At 35.0% G+C, this 17,813-nt stretch overlaps 1 protein-coding gene across 1 annotated transcript; it reads right to left on the bottom strand.

Annotated features, from left to right (window-relative positions):
* Positions 1-6,008: 6,008 nt before the first annotated feature.
* On the bottom strand, positions 6,009-14,112 carry LOC106133772 (nuclear receptor subfamily 2 group E member 1-like). The gene is made up of 7 exons (XM_060953782.1): positions 13,988-14,112; positions 12,368-12,483; positions 7,851-8,294; positions 7,619-7,756; positions 6,899-7,303; positions 6,648-6,791; positions 6,009-6,244 (listed from the first exon to the last, which is right to left on the bottom strand). Exons 1-7 carry the CDS (start codon positions 14,110-14,112, stop codon positions 6,009-6,011), a joined length of 1,608 nt encoding a protein of 535 aa, XP_060809765.1.
* Positions 14,113-17,813: the final 3,701 nt, after the last annotated feature.

The following is a 17,813-nucleotide window of genomic DNA, read 5'->3' on the forward strand; positions in this document are numbered from 1 at the left end:
AAACCAGACATACTGTATAATATGGCGTTGGGTGTAATCTTCTCAAGTAGCAACCTAAGAGTAATCTTCAGGCTTAAATTTTAGAAATATTAGATTGAGTAACACCATACATACAAAGTGGAGTGACCAAGCGAAAATTGCCACGCTTAAGGATTAAAATAGAACCTTCAGGAGTCCAAGTAACACATGGTAGGTTAAAATCTCCCAAAATAAGAAAATTGCTTTAATCATTACCTTATACTATAGCAGTTGCGTTACTACGGAAGAGATCTATATCACTAGCTTTTGTCGCTTTATCCCCTTGTCATATAAATGCATGCAATGTGTACGTCAATGTTTGTACCAAGATTACTTGCAGGTATAGTTATAAAAACAAGTTTCATAGAAACAGAATTACACCTTCAATCAATGCAATGATATGCTCCCAAGGATCTTTTATCGCACATTAAAACTCCTGTCCCAATTTCTTTCCCGGCGCCAATTAAGTCTGTCATTAAGAAAAATTGCAGTGTTGGTTACATATCTTTGTATTCAGGATTCCTCAGCGTGTAAAATATCCATATAAAGAGGCCTCAAGAACAAATTTGCCCGTACTCATAGTCAACAAATATCTCGCCGAAAAACTAGAAGTGTACTTCCAAAGATTAACAAAACTAACATTTCCAATATTCATATATTGGACATATGTATATGTACAATATATACAATTGGACATATACATATGTCCAGTTGTTACAAATTGTTGCAGTGCTCATACCTGCATTTATTCAATACGGCTTTCGGCATTAAAACGGAGGTCTCCTTTCTATGTTTCACATATTCTATGTCCACTAAATGGTGTTATATATCTAATATTATATCGTCACATAGAGCCATTAGTCTTGAAATACTAACAGGCCACGCGCCATAGAATTAAGATACAAATGGTGACAGCCATCGCCTAAAAGAATCCCAAGTTTATAAGTCAATCCTTTAGTCGCCTTTAACGACATCCATAGGTAAGAGATGGAGTGGTCCTGTTCTTTTTTTATTGCTGCCGGGAACGACACGGCTCCATGCCATAAATGTGAAATATAGGTGCATACAGTACGAAATATATTATGTAGGACCGTTACCAGTGTCCTTTGTTTATCAAATAGTAAGAAAATATAGATATGTACCTATACTATATGACGGCCTCTGTGGCGCAGCGGTAGTGCGCTTGTCTGTGTCACCGAAGGTCCCGGGTTCGAATCCCGGCCAGGGTATGATGAGAAACGAACTTTTTCTGATTGGCCTGGGTCTTGGATGTTTATTTATATAAGTATTTATTATAAAATATAGTATCGTTGAGTTAGTATCTCGTAACACAAGTCTCGAACTTACATCGAGGCTAACTCAATCTGTGTAATTTGTCCCATATATATTTATATTTATTATATCCTGCTGAGAAAGCCGGACACCAGGCTAGTTGGCAATTTTCACCACAATTGCCTTCAAATCTTCGTTTTCATTTTCGGATCCTGTCACGTTGCTGCTATTTATTAACCTCAATTTTCACCTTACAGACTTCTTGAGCAAATCCATATCTTCAGAAAATCTCCACTTAACATTGTGGTGGAAATAAGAAATAGTGCTGTGATTTTGAATATCAGCAGTACCTAAATATGAAAGTAAAGTTAAAGAAAGGCAAAAGTAGTTTAGAGTATAAAGTAGAGAGTAAAAGTAGTAAAGAGTATCTATTTATTTTTTATTTAAGCTTCTCAGTATGACTAACTGTCATGTTGATTTTCAGGCAATGATGTTTTTTAATGTATATTGGATGCATTCATAACTCAGTTATAAGTATTGTTAAAATGATATAAGCGTTTTTCTGAGGATATTCAATGAGAAAAATTACATTAAGTACTTAGTTACTTTTCGTACAATGATAAGATCGACTAAAGTTTGTTTTAGATATTCGGTGGCGCCTGTAACAACAACATCCCGAAGCACTCCTATTTCCTGTCCGTGATAGAGTTTGTTTGCTACTTAATTATTGAGTAAGTATACTTTTTGACTCTTATAAACAGCAATTTTATCATTAGTGGTATATTTCGTTCGTTTCGCAGGTACCTAACCTACTCATTGTAATGTAAAATTTAAATAAGTAAGTACATATTATCCTTGGCGTTAGTTTTGGTTCTAAAGCCCGTGGTTCGCCTTTACCACGATTCTAGAGGTTAGCCAGGTATTTGAAGCGATCGTTCCCGTCTGACCTCGGCGACCGTAGAGGAACATAACTTGGTTACGGCTTGCATTCTTTCATCTTATATGTCCCATAGTGTTTATGATGAATTCAAATAGATGTGTGCGTGTGCATTGGCACAGGCACCCAATTTCCGCAATTCTTTTCACTACATACCTACTTAATAAACATTGGCGTCAACTACTCTTAAAAAATCGGAATTTCGTACTGTGTTCTGTGAACTTTGCCGATTTTGTAGATGCGTTTCAAATTCTTTACTAATTTTTATTCTTGGGTCATATTTTTATAGTACTTACATTCTTTTACAGGCCAATTTTAAAATGGAATCACCGCAACATCGGCAGCAGAACTACTGTAAGTTATTTTATTTTCTTAAAAGAGAAAAGAAACAGTCAGTTAAGTAGATAAATTCTTACCTAGTGTATCGTTTATGTTAAAGTTATATTTTGTTCGCAGTGAAAACGACTCCAACTATCTTCAACAAATGTCCCGTCGCGAAAACATGCTGTTTCAGTTTAATATTACGTGTAGGAACTATAATAATTGCACTTCTTGGTATTCTCGTAAGCATCATCTACGTACTACAATATTTTATTGGAGAAAAATTACAAATTGCTTATGGTGTTGATGAAGCAGTTGCAAAAATTTCAACTATCGCCTACGTAGTGCTGGGAGCGTTTGTATTGATATTGCATATTATCTTACTTGTAGCTACCTTCTCTTTTACCGCAGAACACATCATAGTATATCTTTGGGGTATTATAATGTATTTCGTGATAGACTTAATACTAATTTTATCAATAAGCATATCAGCAATTATATCCGGGGATGTCTTATTTAGCGGAACTATTATATTACTGGATATATTGTATTGGATATTAATCTTCCTATTTATTGTTCCTGTTGTAAATGGATTTAGGGCGAGTATTTATACTGTAGTAATAAAAATAGTATAATTCTTATGAAGTTTTGTAATTAATTATTGCTTACGGCAGAATATCTAATGTTAAATTATACCACTCCATATTTATCAGGTATCAGGCGGACATGTATCTGCAAATCTGATTCAAATATTTTGACGGCGGCGTTTAAATGAATGGCTAGCTATTTACGGCTACTATTTAAACTTACGGGTATTGATTACGATTGATAACTATTAATGTAAGAGCTAGTGAACCCTCCGAGTAAGGGTCTTCCTGTAAGGCTAGAAATTTGTAGAGTAATGATTCATAGGACACCAAGGCCAAAAATCATGACCTGGCAGGCATCTGCCCTGCACGTCATCAACCCTTTTAATTCTTAAAATGTAAAATACATAAAATAAAAAACTTACTGCTGTAAACTTCAAAATTTAATATAATTTATTTTATTTATTGATAATTATAAAAAAAATGACAGGTGATTAGAGTAAGCAAAAGTACCTACCAGATGCATTGAGTACTGCACAGTTTAGGAAGTAAAATAAACTTTCTTCTGTTAAGTTGAAATTTAAGTATGCGTTTCAGTTTATCATTTAGAAGAAATGTGTACAATGACAGGCGGTTCTGAACAGCATAAGACCTTGTCAGGCAAGGGGAAATATGCTAAGAGCGTGCGAATAAGAGGCGTAACGTATATACATGTAGTGTCAGTGACATGAAAAAAGAATTAAAAATTAAAGATGCAATATTATACTAATTGTCATGTAATTAACATGATTTTTCATATTAATTATCATCATCATTCGACACTTCTTCACTACTACTTTTTTCATCATCATCCGACTCTTCAATATCGTTTTCCTCTGAAAAGAAAAAAATATTTGAATAAATTAATAATGTCATTAAGAATGGAATATCGCGTTCAATTACCTACATATGACTGTATATTTAATGTTATTGAATCAAATAACTGTATTACCTGAAATGTATTCTTCAGTTTCAGTTAACTGTGTTTCAGCAGTATCAGCATTAGTATAATTATGTATATAAAATTATTGTCTTTTTTATTTTTAATATTGATTTGCTTTTATGTAACGTAGTTGGTGTGAACGTTTTTTCATCATTTTCTTCATTACAAATTACACAAACCACTTGTTCAGATTCCATCTTGCACACTATTAACTGAACTGTTAATATAAAAACAAAAACGCACCAATAAAAATATATACCTAATTTCAATCTTCAAAATCACTGAAAATATGCAGCGTAGTAATTCGTAGCACTACAGTGGGATACGTCTACTCAAATGAAAATCGCTGCCACAACTGGTAAATTCTACCCTTCAAATTCTTGAACGAAAGCAGGTCTTTTTCTATACTAATATTATAAAGCTGAAGAGTTTGTTTGTTTGAACGCGCTAATCTCAGGACCTACTGGTTTGAATTGAAAAATTCTTTTGCATTGAATAGACAATTTATCGAGGAAGGCTTTAGGCTATATAACACCACGCTGCAACTACAAGGAGCCAAGAAATAATGGAAAATGTGAAAAAACGGGTAAAATTATTTATCCTTGAGGGCTTCAATGATGCCTTAAGTAACTATTCCACGCGGACGAAGTCGCGGGCACAGCTAGTTATTAGATAAACGGTCTCACTCGCACTACATGCATTTACGTTACGCCTTAGCCTCGCACTCTCTTAGCATCTTTCCCCTCGCCTGTCAAGGTCTTATGCTGTTCAAAGCCTCCTGTCATTGTACACATTTCTTCTAAATGATATAGTGAAACACGTACTAAAATTTCAACTTTACCGAAGAAAGTTTATTTTACTTCCTAAACTGTGCAGTTCTCGATGCACCTAGAAGGTACTTTTGCTTACTCTGTAATTTTTTTATATAATTATCAAATTTTTATATAATTAGCTTTACAGGAAGACCGTTACTCGGAGGGTTCACTAACTCTCCAACTATATACGCAGTTCAGTTGCCCAAGTGAATGCTAACCAGGCGATGGATAATGAAAGATATGTGTGGGTAAAAAAGTCTCATTTATTATCAAACAACATACTTAAATACAGAAATGTATAAAAATTCTAGTTTAACAGAAAGAGTTGGTACCATTCGCAAAACTCATTTTTAACAAACGGTCCTTTTGGTAATTGGATTTAGTTTTACAAAACGGTTTGAATAATATTTTTCAGTTTTTAAAGGAAATAAAAATTTACATTTTATATTCTATGTTGGATATTTTCTGTGAATGGCGTTCTTTGCTTTTATTATACGCCATTAAACAGAGCCAACAGTCTTAAAGTGGCAGAGCTTGAGGTGACAGATCTCTAGCCCACCACCTACAAGAAGATTTATTAGCCATCCCCTTAGTCGCTTTTTACGTCATCATGGGGAAGATATGGAGTGTTCGTATTATAAATGGCCGGGAACCAAACGGAATTTCTGTGTAAATGATTCTAATGAAGTTATTTGCTATAGAATTAAAGAAAGTACTCGTGACTAAAATGGGCAATAAATTTGTGCATACAATTTGCAGAATTGGTTTGGTGTAAGGCTGCCAGCCAACGGTTAACAAACTCACATGCCTTTTATCGCCAGAATGCATGCAAAAGTAGGTAGGTATATTTTTATGAGAAAGAAAAATAATCATAAATCATAAAGTTGTCTCAACGCATAGAGCGTAAGTGCAATGACAAAGTTCTTAAAGATAATTCTATGTCACTTGGCCTCGTTTATGAAACATGGTTAATATGGTTATAGAAGTTTTTCCTCTGCGACATTAAAGCCACAAAAATCTGAACCAAAATTATTCAGACTTGTAGGATAAAATCTAATTTTGTACGACGAGATTATCTACATGGCAGTATAAAGTAAAATACTCGATAATGTAGTATTTATTTCTTCAATCGATGCGGAGGGGAAGAGTATGTGTTCTAGAAGCCCTTGCCTGATGGATGAACATGTACTGATCAGGGCTAGCATAATTCTGCCCAGGCGAGATGGGTCCTTCGTGGCACAGTACTTTTGCAGCGATATCAACTCTTGGTCTTGAAGCATTTCAATCTGTGATGACGAAGAATCTGCAACGTCTGTGAATATCATTTTCCCTGTATAAAATAACTCAAAATTATATAAAAATTAAGACAACAGAATGCGTCTGACATTTTTATTTATCTGTGTATGTAATGTGTATGTAATTCGAAATGGATGTGCCTAATATTATTTCGATTACTTTTTGAGTAGGTAAATATTTCATAAACCTAATGTAAATTAAAAACATCTAATATTTTCATGTAAAATCGTCTATTAAAATGTCACAACTCTAGACTGTAACAAAATCGAACTCCGATTAAAATAAAAAAGTAGGACACACGGTACGTGTATTTAATACACGGGTAAAATAGACAAGCCATATTTTGTACAAACGAAATCATTAAGTGACATATATTGTTTTTAAGGAAAAAAAGGCAAATCTACAAAATGAGTACATACCTGTTCGAAATAATAAAGTGGATTTTAACAAATCGTATTCACATTTGTCCAATTTACAGGCAGATATCCGTTTAAGAATTATTTGCAGTGTTTTTATTTCATTTTTCATATTCGGGCGGTTTAAACTAACGTGTGATACATGACCTGCAAATGGAAAGAAAAAACATATAAATATTGAATTTTATAGGCTTGGAAGTAGTTTTAAAGTTTACTCATAACATTGGTTTAAAAAAAAATCTAATTTTATATACCTTCGTCAAGACAAAATGAATATTGAGCAGCGCCGAGAACAAACAATTCTCTCCAATTGTTTTGCAATAAAGATATTTGCTCCGAACTTTTCAAATTGACAAACGATGATACGCTGTGCAGCCATTTTATACATGTTACTAAAACTTTCGCAGCGGGGTTATAAAATTCCTCCCTTGGGATCATCCAATTGTCATGAACAGGCTTCTGTTTTGACTCTGGTGTAACTTCTTCCCCACATCGCTTTGTACTTTCAGCACTTCGAATTATTTTAATTTGGTTTTGTATTCTTTCTGGAATATTATCATTTTGACATTCTGAGTTATCCAAGTGGCTCATATTCCTTGATACGATATGAATTGGAGGTTCAAAACAGATAGGAGAACGAAGATGTGTTCTTCTCATCTCTATAATTCAAGATTAAAATTTTTATTTAAACTGTAAAATTTTGCCTTTGGTGGTTCTTGTGTCAAAGAGAAAGAATTAATCGCAATGTCAATACACATAATAATTTCGCAAACTGTAATTATATCGATGCAATGCAGATGTTGACAAACCCTTTTTTATTGTACTCGTATAAGGAAGAAATTCGCTGTGCAATATATAGGTACTTACCTACATAGATCATTTGGCTACTTTAACCATGCAAGTTTAGTTCAAAATACAAAAAAAGCAGGCTTAAATTAAATATGCTTAGGCATGCTGTGATTCACAAAATATACCTTCGTTATTCTGTTCAATGGGGTCAGCCTTAAATGCTTCTTCAGAACTAGATACCTCATCCTCCTTCACTTTGTCTGGCGGCTGAGAATCCGGTTTTTCACTAGATACCAACGAGTATTTGGGCGAGATCATTATAGCTTGCACCGTCTCTAAATTTGCATAATAATGACATTAAAAACAAAATCATAAAGAAAACAAACATAAAAGATACAAAGCATAATATTGACTCACTAGATTGGTCCACACTTGCATTAGAATTTTCACTTGATACCGCAGGCGGGTAGAAAATATTTGTCGGGAAATAGCCTGGATGAGGTACCGGGTAATGCAGGGAAGTGGAGAATAGCGGAATCTTGAACGGGTTGAGTGAACTTAGAGGTCCTATATGGGACCCTAAAAGGGGATTTAACTGCGGCATTTCTAGTATCGTTTCAGGAAGTCTCGAGGATGAAACGTCTTGATACGGACTTTGTAGAAAAGGTGCATGAGGAGTTTGCATCGAATCGTGATGAGACGTAATACTGTTATATGTATGGAGTGAAGGGAAAGCGGGGAAGGGCAGTGGGGTCGGAGCAGGGAACATGGACTGTCTGTTGAAACTGTAGCCTAGCTTTTGTAAAGCCGCGTGATGCTGCGAAGTGATGACGGGACGGGGCGCTCGTTCGTGCTGCACCGCTGGAAATAAATTAATAGTGTACAAATAAGAATAGTCTGCTTAAATCTATTGACAAATTTAATTTAATTAAAACTTGTGAGCCAACATTTATGTACTTTCGATTTCATAAGTAGCTTTGATTAATCTAAGTCAGTGTTTTATTTACGTAAACATACACACTTTCAAAATAAAACTTTAATTGATAATAGAAGATCGCGACCAATTGAGAATCTTTTTTAGAAGTCAATTGAAGTACCTACGCAAGATTTAGCCATGTGTGTCAGAATGGCGGGTGTACCTCACGGATTTTAATATCTGTTTTGGATTAAAAACGTACCTGATGTGTACCTCAGTGTACCTATCCTAAAAATCTGTGTACCTCCTTCTATGTAAAGATTTTTAATAAAATAGGTACACCCGCGGTCCTGACGTCAGGACCGCGGGTGTACTTCTAGTTAGCATATGTAGGTAAGTTAACTGTATATGTAGATTTGGTACCTCTTGTGTACCTGCAGAAACAAATATTAAATAAATAAAAAATATTAAGGGTGCTGAGAAAATGAAAAAAAAAATTAAAAAAAGAGGAAGGATACCTACATTAAAGTATATACTGTAGTAATGAACTAGAACTAGATCATTTATACATAAACATTTTGTTGTTGATATATGTTAATTATAGTTTGTATTGTGCAACTTCTTTTCTGTTTTGTTCAGAATTTGTCATAACTGGCCAGTTACAAAAAAAGAAAAAGAAAATTTTAACATGAAAAAACATGTTTTTTTTTTCATTTTCTCAGCACCCTTAATATTTTTTATTTATTTAATATTTGTTTCTGCAGGTACACAAGAGGTACCAAATCTACATATACAGTTAACTTACCTACATATGCTAACTAGAAGTACACCCGCGGTCCTGACGTCAGGACCGCGGGTGTACCTATTTTATTAAAAATCTTTCCATAGAAGGAGGTACACAGATTTTTAGGATAGGTACACTGAGGTACACATCAGGTACGTTTTTAATCCAAAACAGATATTAAAATCCGTGAGGTACACCCGCCATTCTGACACACATGATTTAGCCACCACATTTAGGCATGTTCTACGCCGAGTATGACATGTGAACTCGCCACGTGTGAGATATCAATCTCGAAAATCTCGAGCGAAAAGACAAGTGTTTGGGATACAACACCATCACATTAAGGATGAAGAGTGTGAAGACGGTGGGGAAAGCGATGAGGCACAATCAATTTGATATGTAAATAAAGGTCGAAACGCCGGGTGTCGCCGACAGCGCCGCGCCGTTAGCCAAATGTTTGTTTGTAACAAAGCACCCCTAACTTTAAGGATCAAAATTTTCTTTAAGGTTTAATAAATAATCCTTAAAGAAAATTTTGTGTGCTTGTGATTGATTTCTTGTAATAAAAATTTCAACATTTCAAATTTTAATTGATAAAATTCATAAATTGTATTTGTATGGCATTGGGTACTTGAGCTAGCTGCAAGAAGTATGTAGAACACCTATAGCGGATATGTAAATCTAATCCATTGAAATCGGAATACAAACATTGTTTCGATTTAGATGTATGACCGCATTGTACTTTTCTAGAGTTTCAATGTGAGATTGATGAAGAAATCTGCCATAAAAGCGAAATAATTAATCTATAAGTAAGCGAACTTGTTTTAATAAGAACTTACCTATTTATGCTCTGCTTGCACGGTTAGAAAACAAAACATTGAGAGGAAACAACACATTTTTTGCATCAAGATAAAAAATAAACAAATCAATTGTTAGTGCTCTTTATATAATACTAGCTGTGCCCGCGACTTCGTCCGCATGGAATAGTTATTTTGGGCATCATTGAAGCCCTCAAGGAGGAATAATTTTCCCCGTTTTGTTTTTCACATTTTCCATTATTTCTTCGCTCCTTATAGTTGCAGCGTGATGATAGATAGCCTTAAACCTTCCTCGATAAATGGTCTATTAAAAACAAAAGAATTTTCAATTCGAACTAGTAGTTCCTGAGATTAGCGCGTTCAAACAAACAAACAACCTCTTTAGCTTTATAATATTAGTATAGATAATTTTACTATTGAAATATTTGTCAATATCTTTATATTAGGTCATATACAGTTCACGTTCCTGCGTAAGTCTGGGGGGCGGGCAACCGCACGCGACCCCTCATTCTTTCTCACTCACCACTTACTGACACTTTTCTACCGCAAATACTTGAGATGTTTCCTAATGGAAAATACATGCTGCGAACGACGACGCCTGGATAAATACTTTATTTGAGACAAGTGCTCGGCCGTGTTCGCCATTGATTGCTGGTACATGCTTCATATCGGTGACACGTTTCGTTTTACATTAAGAGAAATTTGTTTCGAAAGTTACAGCTACATATTTATAGTCTTGTGTGCAGAAATAAGGCCAAAATGAATTAAATGTTCACTGCTATCTCTTCCAGGAACATTGATTTTTCACTGCATTTCCTTTTTTTTTGGTTTAAAGAACTTTATTTCCTCATAAAGAATTAACAATTCACTTACTGAGAAACTCACAATATACATAAGTATAGCAAGACAGCGAGCGATCCTTTATGTAAATTTTAATATTTTTATGGTGGCTAGTTTTATGGGGCAATAAATAGTGAACTAAAATAAAATCACAACAACCATCACCATAGGTTAAGAAATTAAATTTAAATTATCCTTATGCCAATAACCTTAAATTTCCCCACTTTCTGTGGTCCCATATTTACCTCTAACTTAAAGATCTGATGATGATTTTGAATTCGTTTAAACCAAAATTAAAAATCAGCCAAGTGTGTGTAGGACTCGCGCACGCAGGGTTCTGTACCATCATCATGTTTATTACATAAAAAATTATTTTCATACTAGCTGTTGACCGCGACTTCGTCCGCGTAAATTTCGAGTTGAATCTTGATCATACAGTCAGATACAGACGGACAAACAAAAAATGTAAAGAAACAAAATATTTTTACCGTTTTATTATATGTAGTATTTTGATTTTCAGTTTTTTAAATGAAATACTCAAACAACACAAAAAAGAAATATTTTATATTAAAAATTATAATATTCTATATTTCTCACGCACTGGACCATCGAGACCGTTGCGGTGGTGCCGAAATTAAAGTAGACTACATACATACATATGGTCACGTCTATATCCCTTGCGGGGTAGACACAGCCAACAGGCTTTAAAAGGCTGAATGGCCACGTTCAGCTATTTGGCTTAATGATAGAATTGAGATTCAAATAATGATAGGTTGCTCGCCCATCGCCTAAAAAAGAATCCCAAGTCTGTAAGCCTATCCCTTAGTCGCCTTTTACGACATCCATGGGAAAGAGATGGACTATTCTTTTTTGTATTGGTGCCGGGAACCACACGGTACTAAAGTAGACTAACAAACCAAAAATCTTTTTACGTGAGAATTACGATGTTATGTGCGGCAAAACCAGAATAATATCAAACTGATTTTGACTTATATTTAGATATATGTTATAGGTATTATGCTGTCGTACAATGATAAATGACTTTGAATTTTAAATTTCGTAACTTATTTGCAGGCAAACTCATGCCTTGAGTTCATTTAAATGTCGATAACTTTTTTTTAGTGAACCGATTTTGATGAAACAAAGTTTAAATGTTTTTTTGAGTTAAAACAAAGCAATTGGTAAAGGTTTTAGTAAATCGGTTCAGTACTTTCTGAGATAATCGTGATCATACATACAGACAGACAGCCAAGAAATTTAAAAAAATATATTTTTGCTATATTTACTTTTCTACCTGTTTATTGAAATCGACCAAAAACTTGCTTAAAAATATAAAGAAGAATGCCAAGCAAATATTGGGATTAAGTATTTGTTGTTATAGCGGCAAGGGAAATACATAATTTTAAAAAACCCTAGCCAGCCCAGCCCTACAAATAAAGAGTACCTAATAGCTGTAGTCTGTTTATAAATTCATACTAATATTGTAAACAGGTGTGGTTGTTTTTAACCTCTTCATGCGTTATTTATAAAACAATGTTCATAAATTTTGACAGGAAAAATCTAGCGTAGCACATACCATCTTTCTTCATATTAACCCGCAAACATTTAGAGAATCGGCACGCTTGGCACTGATTCCGTCGCGTGACGTCCACCACACATCGCCCGTTTTCCTTGCACACGTAATCCAGATTTCTGGTGAACAATTCATAGAATTAAAAGTTATTAAAGGTTATACGAATAAAAAAACTTTCGCACCATTTCAGCAGATGATATTCAGATTCATGGCGATAAATATCAAAACTTAATTTTTCCAGTTTTCCGGATTTAATTTTTACTTCCTATTACAATTGTAATATCACTTAGGTATATGCTTTCTTTAAGAGAAAAGGCCAAGTTTGAAAAATGGAATGAGAAATACGATGTGAATATGACCGGCATAAAAATGTTTTATGTAGATAGACACATGTAGATGAAGCTACGCGGAGCTCCCTACGGACTTATATTTAGTAACTTGTGCGAGGTTTATTTTCAAATTTGAAAAAGTCATTATGGCTAGAGATTGTACCGGATATGATACAAGTAGCAAACATTATTGCTTTATTACTTCTATGTTACCAGGAAGTTGGTACAAAGTCCTACGAGGACGTAGATGCATGTCGTAGCTTTCGCGTAGCAATTCTACGATATACCATTTATGGATGATGATAATGAAATTACGTTATTTTTGAAAATGCTTCATAATGTTCACTCAAAGAAATGTGACCAAAATTTGTCCAATTTATATGTGTTCACCTTTCTTTTGTCGTATTTTTTAAATTATGATAAACTGACATTCGAAAATGTTATCAATCCAAATCATTTATCCTTCGCTCGCCATCCGGTGCCCGGACGATGCGTCATAGCCTCTTGATCAATTTGAAAAATAATTTTTAATCTTTAGTTTTTGCTTTTACTATTTTTCAAATAGATCCTTTTCTGATCTTAAGGTTTGTATTCTTTTAAATTTTAATATTAAAAATTTACACGACTGTCTTGGATATTGACGACAAAATGTTTCAGAAACCGGAACAAGCTACGATAAGGCAATGTAAGTATATGGTCTTGTCTAAGTTTGTGGTGTAGGTAATTTACCGACGGATATGATTACTCTCAAAACCCATGCCTGGTTTTGCCGTTTGGTTCCTGTTGTTTATAATTTCACTAACTTCAGAGACAGGACTTGTAGCTTACCGTCGGATGCTCTTTTTGAATGAGCCCTTTCCGTAGTACTTCTCCGAGCTTCGCAAACTGTTATTTGAATCTTACCTAGAGACAATATTTTGGGCTTGTTTGGGACTCACTGTGGGTGCTCTTATTAAAGAAGGCTTGCGGCCGTCGCAGGATGGTACTCCAAAATGCTTGCCCGAGGCTTTTTCCTTACAGGTATACTGCCATTTACCTTCATTTGGTTTCTTACCTTTAGGGACAACGTAGTGGGTAATGTAACATAAAGTCATAGTCACGTCTATATCCGCTGCGGGAGAGATAGAGCCGCCAGTCCTGGAAAGACTGTAAAGCCACGTTTAGCTGTATGCTGACAGCTCTGCGTTGTGCTTAAACGTTTACAGCTGACCGAGATATATGTAATAAAATCTATAAAATCTTTCAGAGTCCTATACAATAACTTTGTCAAGTTTATCACTTATGGGTAACTTACCGACGGATACTCCTTTTGAAGAAGCCTCTGCAGCCGTCACAGGACGGCACCCCGTAGTGCTTGCCCGAGGCCTTGTCCCCGCAGACGCGGCATAGCGACTCAGGCTTGCTGCCGCTCCCCTCCATTATATTCTGTGTTTTGTAATCGAAATCGGTTATAACAAAATGAAGTGATTAACTCATCACTCCTCATAAAACACATATGAATTTGCAACAATACGCCTAACATTCTTTCTCACCTATTGTCGTAGTCACATACTGACTCCTGATTCTATTTTCGGAGGACGCCACAATGAAAAAAATTAGATTACCTATATATTTGAGTGAGGTCTCGCATTAGTAAGAAATGAGACCAAGTAAGTTTGGTTCATCATAAGTAAATGGTAATTTGTACTTAGATATAAAGTAGCTTCTTCTTTCTCGCCATGTGTAACAGAGAATCTGTTAAATATCTTATATTAAATATATTTTCCAGGAGTTTACTACTATATGTAACTATACCCCTTAGATGCATCCCGAATTGAGTTCAAACTGGACATACATATGTATCGCAAATGTCAGTTGAAAAGATATAAAAGAAAAAAAATTTGCAAGTTCAAATAGCAGTGTCATGATAAGCTAGTTAAAGGTGAGTTCTAGTAAAATAATGCGCATAGGAAATTTTTTTGCAACAATGGCTCCATCAATTTATCCGTACGTCGGGCACCCTTGGTGCGAGGATTGAAAGGATACCGCCGCGTCATCGGGGGAGGGTATTAATAACCGATTGATTATTCAAATGAGCGGTGTGACATTCTTCAGTATAAAATATGTAAAAGTGACTTCCTCGTCTCGTGACGTGACGACATGTGGATGGGGATTTGACGGCCACGTGACTAATTTTTATATTCAAAAAAGGCTTACTAGTGACGTATTGATTTTGATATTCAATATTATTTGGAATATCATAAAATTATCATTTCCCGTTATTTGCATTCTTCAACACTTGCGCTTTAGAAACGATAGTAAAAAATACAAACTGTTTGATGTCATTAACTAATACCGTGTATGCTATTTTGGGAATAAATTCAATTAAATCATAAGAGCAATCATTCAATAGTAAAATATTTATATAGGAACGGTTACTTTTTGTGTATCTATTATAAAAAAAAACATTATTCAAATACTTACTAGAATCATCGTTTTATGATTCCAGTAAATCTAAGAACATCTGAAGAAGGTTCCCCAAAATATTTACAAATGTCACACTCTATAGCGTAAAAGCCTCGGTAGCGCAGTAGGCAGCGCGTAAGTCTCTATAGCGTTGCCAACTCATTACTTATTTTTAACGAGACAGGTCCACAATTCTAGTATCGGGCGCACATGTTTATGTTATCAATGGAATCAATCGGCAATCAGTTAGTAATTTCTCTGTCATAAGTTACAATTACGTCGCGATAGATTGGTATAATTTCACCGTTTCTGTGTCGCTTTAGGTACAATTCCTTTCTTGTTATTCACTGCAACCGATGTGTTGGTTCCCACGGGTTGGGGGAGGAACACTACCTACTACACAGAGCTATTAGTGGCAAACTGCTTCACGTTAAAGAGAACGAAATATTTCAATGCAGTCTTTTAGCAAGAAATAATTAAGTTATTGCAAAGCCGATGAAGGCTTTGTGATTCGAGTAGCAATCAGGAAAGCACGTTACTCGGACAAATAACGAACGAATAAGGCAGTTTTAAATTTTTTGTCAGGACTAATGCTTGTTCTGACTATTCGTAATAAATAACAGATTATCATAACAAAATCATACGTTTTAAGTGTATTTATAATAAATACATATTTTTCTAGTTGGTACAACAAGGTTCGACCTTGGATATTCGAACATAAGTTGAACCTTTACTTTTATAATTCGTTCATAATAGGGGCTTTTCTTCCTTTTAACTATTTAAAAGTAAGAAAAGAACCTAAAGGAAGAATACCTAGTACCTACCATGTCTTTACGTAATTACATACATACATACATATGCTCACGTCTATATCCCTTGCGGGGTAGACAGAGCCAACAGTCTTGAAAGGACTGAATGGCCACGTTCAGCTATATGGCTTAATGATAGAATTGAGACCCAAATAGTGACAGGTTGCTAGCCCATCGCCTAAAAAAGAATCCCAAATTTGTAAGCCTATCCCTTAGTCGCCTTTTACGACATCCATGGGAAAGAGATGGAGTGGTCCTATTCTTTTTTGTATTGGTGCCGGGAACCACACCATCTTTACGTAATTGATTCTTATTTTTTTTATATTTTCTTAATATCACATGCTAAATAAAAATCATCAAGAATTACTTGACAAATGTTTTCGTGTCGATCATTAACGACAATCATAGGCGTGCCGTGGACATGTTTTCGTAATTGTGTCGTGTCGTGCAGGTTGCTACAATTACACCTTATGTGCCACTGCGGAGGAAAGGGTGCCGAATCGCTAATTATCTATTTACAAGCGAACCGTTTCGACATACCTTTTAATTATGGCATTAATAAAGTCAATTTGTGTTACACAAATTTTGTTATTTTGGTTGCGCGATTTGTGCATTTTTTAGCAAAATGATTAGCACTTATGACAAACACAAGCGTGAATAAGAGGTAGATATTCGAAATAATGTATTAGTGTATTAGCTGGTTTTGGATTGAGCTTCTGTTTATCTTGGAAGTTTAATCTCTGCGAAAACAAGTTTCTAGTGAAATTCTTATGATCTTATAACTTCAATAAGCTACGCATCTCACCCTTAAGGAGAAAAAAACGAATTTTCTTCTACGTCATGCTCCCAACAATTTTGTTATTCCTAAGCATAAACAGTTTATTGTTAAAACCAGAGAATGATGAGAGCTAGTCAAAGTGGACCGAAATATCGGTTGACCGTGTCCGGGCCCTGAAGGCGCAACTAAGAAAAGCGAGCGAAGAAAAACAGATGATTGTTTCAATTTGCCGCATGATTTTATTTTTAATCTAGATTAATAATAATGTTCATTTATTTATTGAAAATCCCAAAACTTTTTTGTGCTTTCTTAAAAAAAAAAGTATGTTTTTCATTTTTTACGATGGTCTTCACTATTTTCAATTCTTCTTTACCAATCTCTGTACAATTTAAGAAAAAATAAAGAAGAGCAGAAGTGCCTTTGTTTGTGTTAAATAAAATGTACCTACTTAAATCACGAAGAAAGTCAAAACGTGATGAAGTGTAAATGCAGATGGGTCTACAGTGTCGGGGAAACCACGGCTCGTGTCGGGTACGAGTAAACATATTGACTGAATTGTTAAACGGTGTTATTACGAAACCACCCCCGGGGTTGCGTGACTGTCAATAGGGCAGCCACTGGCATATGACATTTGAACCAACACAACCACGCGCCCAATCGAGTGGCACAGCTCAAGGGTATTCTTAGGTAAGTACCTACCTACGTATGTGTTTACCTAATTCGTGGAGTTAATCATATTTTGCGATGTATTTTATAGCAATCTGAGATGGTTTTATTCAGGTTGCTGTGTTACAGATTTGTTAGATAGGAGTCTCTCTCGTCTTTACGTATTCACTCACTCCACCACTTTGCTTCGAGCCAGCTTTCCAACATAACTTTCTTGTATTTTTAGCTATGTCGAATGGGATTTCTTCGTCTGCTTCCATTTAGGCCCGCCAGAGTCAGCATGGACACATTTGTAGTCCCGATCAGTGATACAAAAACATTTATTTATATTCAATATGACACATCAATACTTTAAATAAAGGACATATCTACACTAATATTATAAAGAGGAAAACTTTGTTTGTTTGGTTGTAATGAATAGG

The sequence above is a fragment of the Amyelois transitella genome, chromosome Z (assembly GCF_032362555.1).
Source record: "Amyelois transitella isolate CPQ chromosome Z, ilAmyTran1.1, whole genome shotgun sequence".
NCBI lineage: Eukaryota > Metazoa > Arthropoda > Insecta > Lepidoptera > Pyralidae > Amyelois > Amyelois transitella.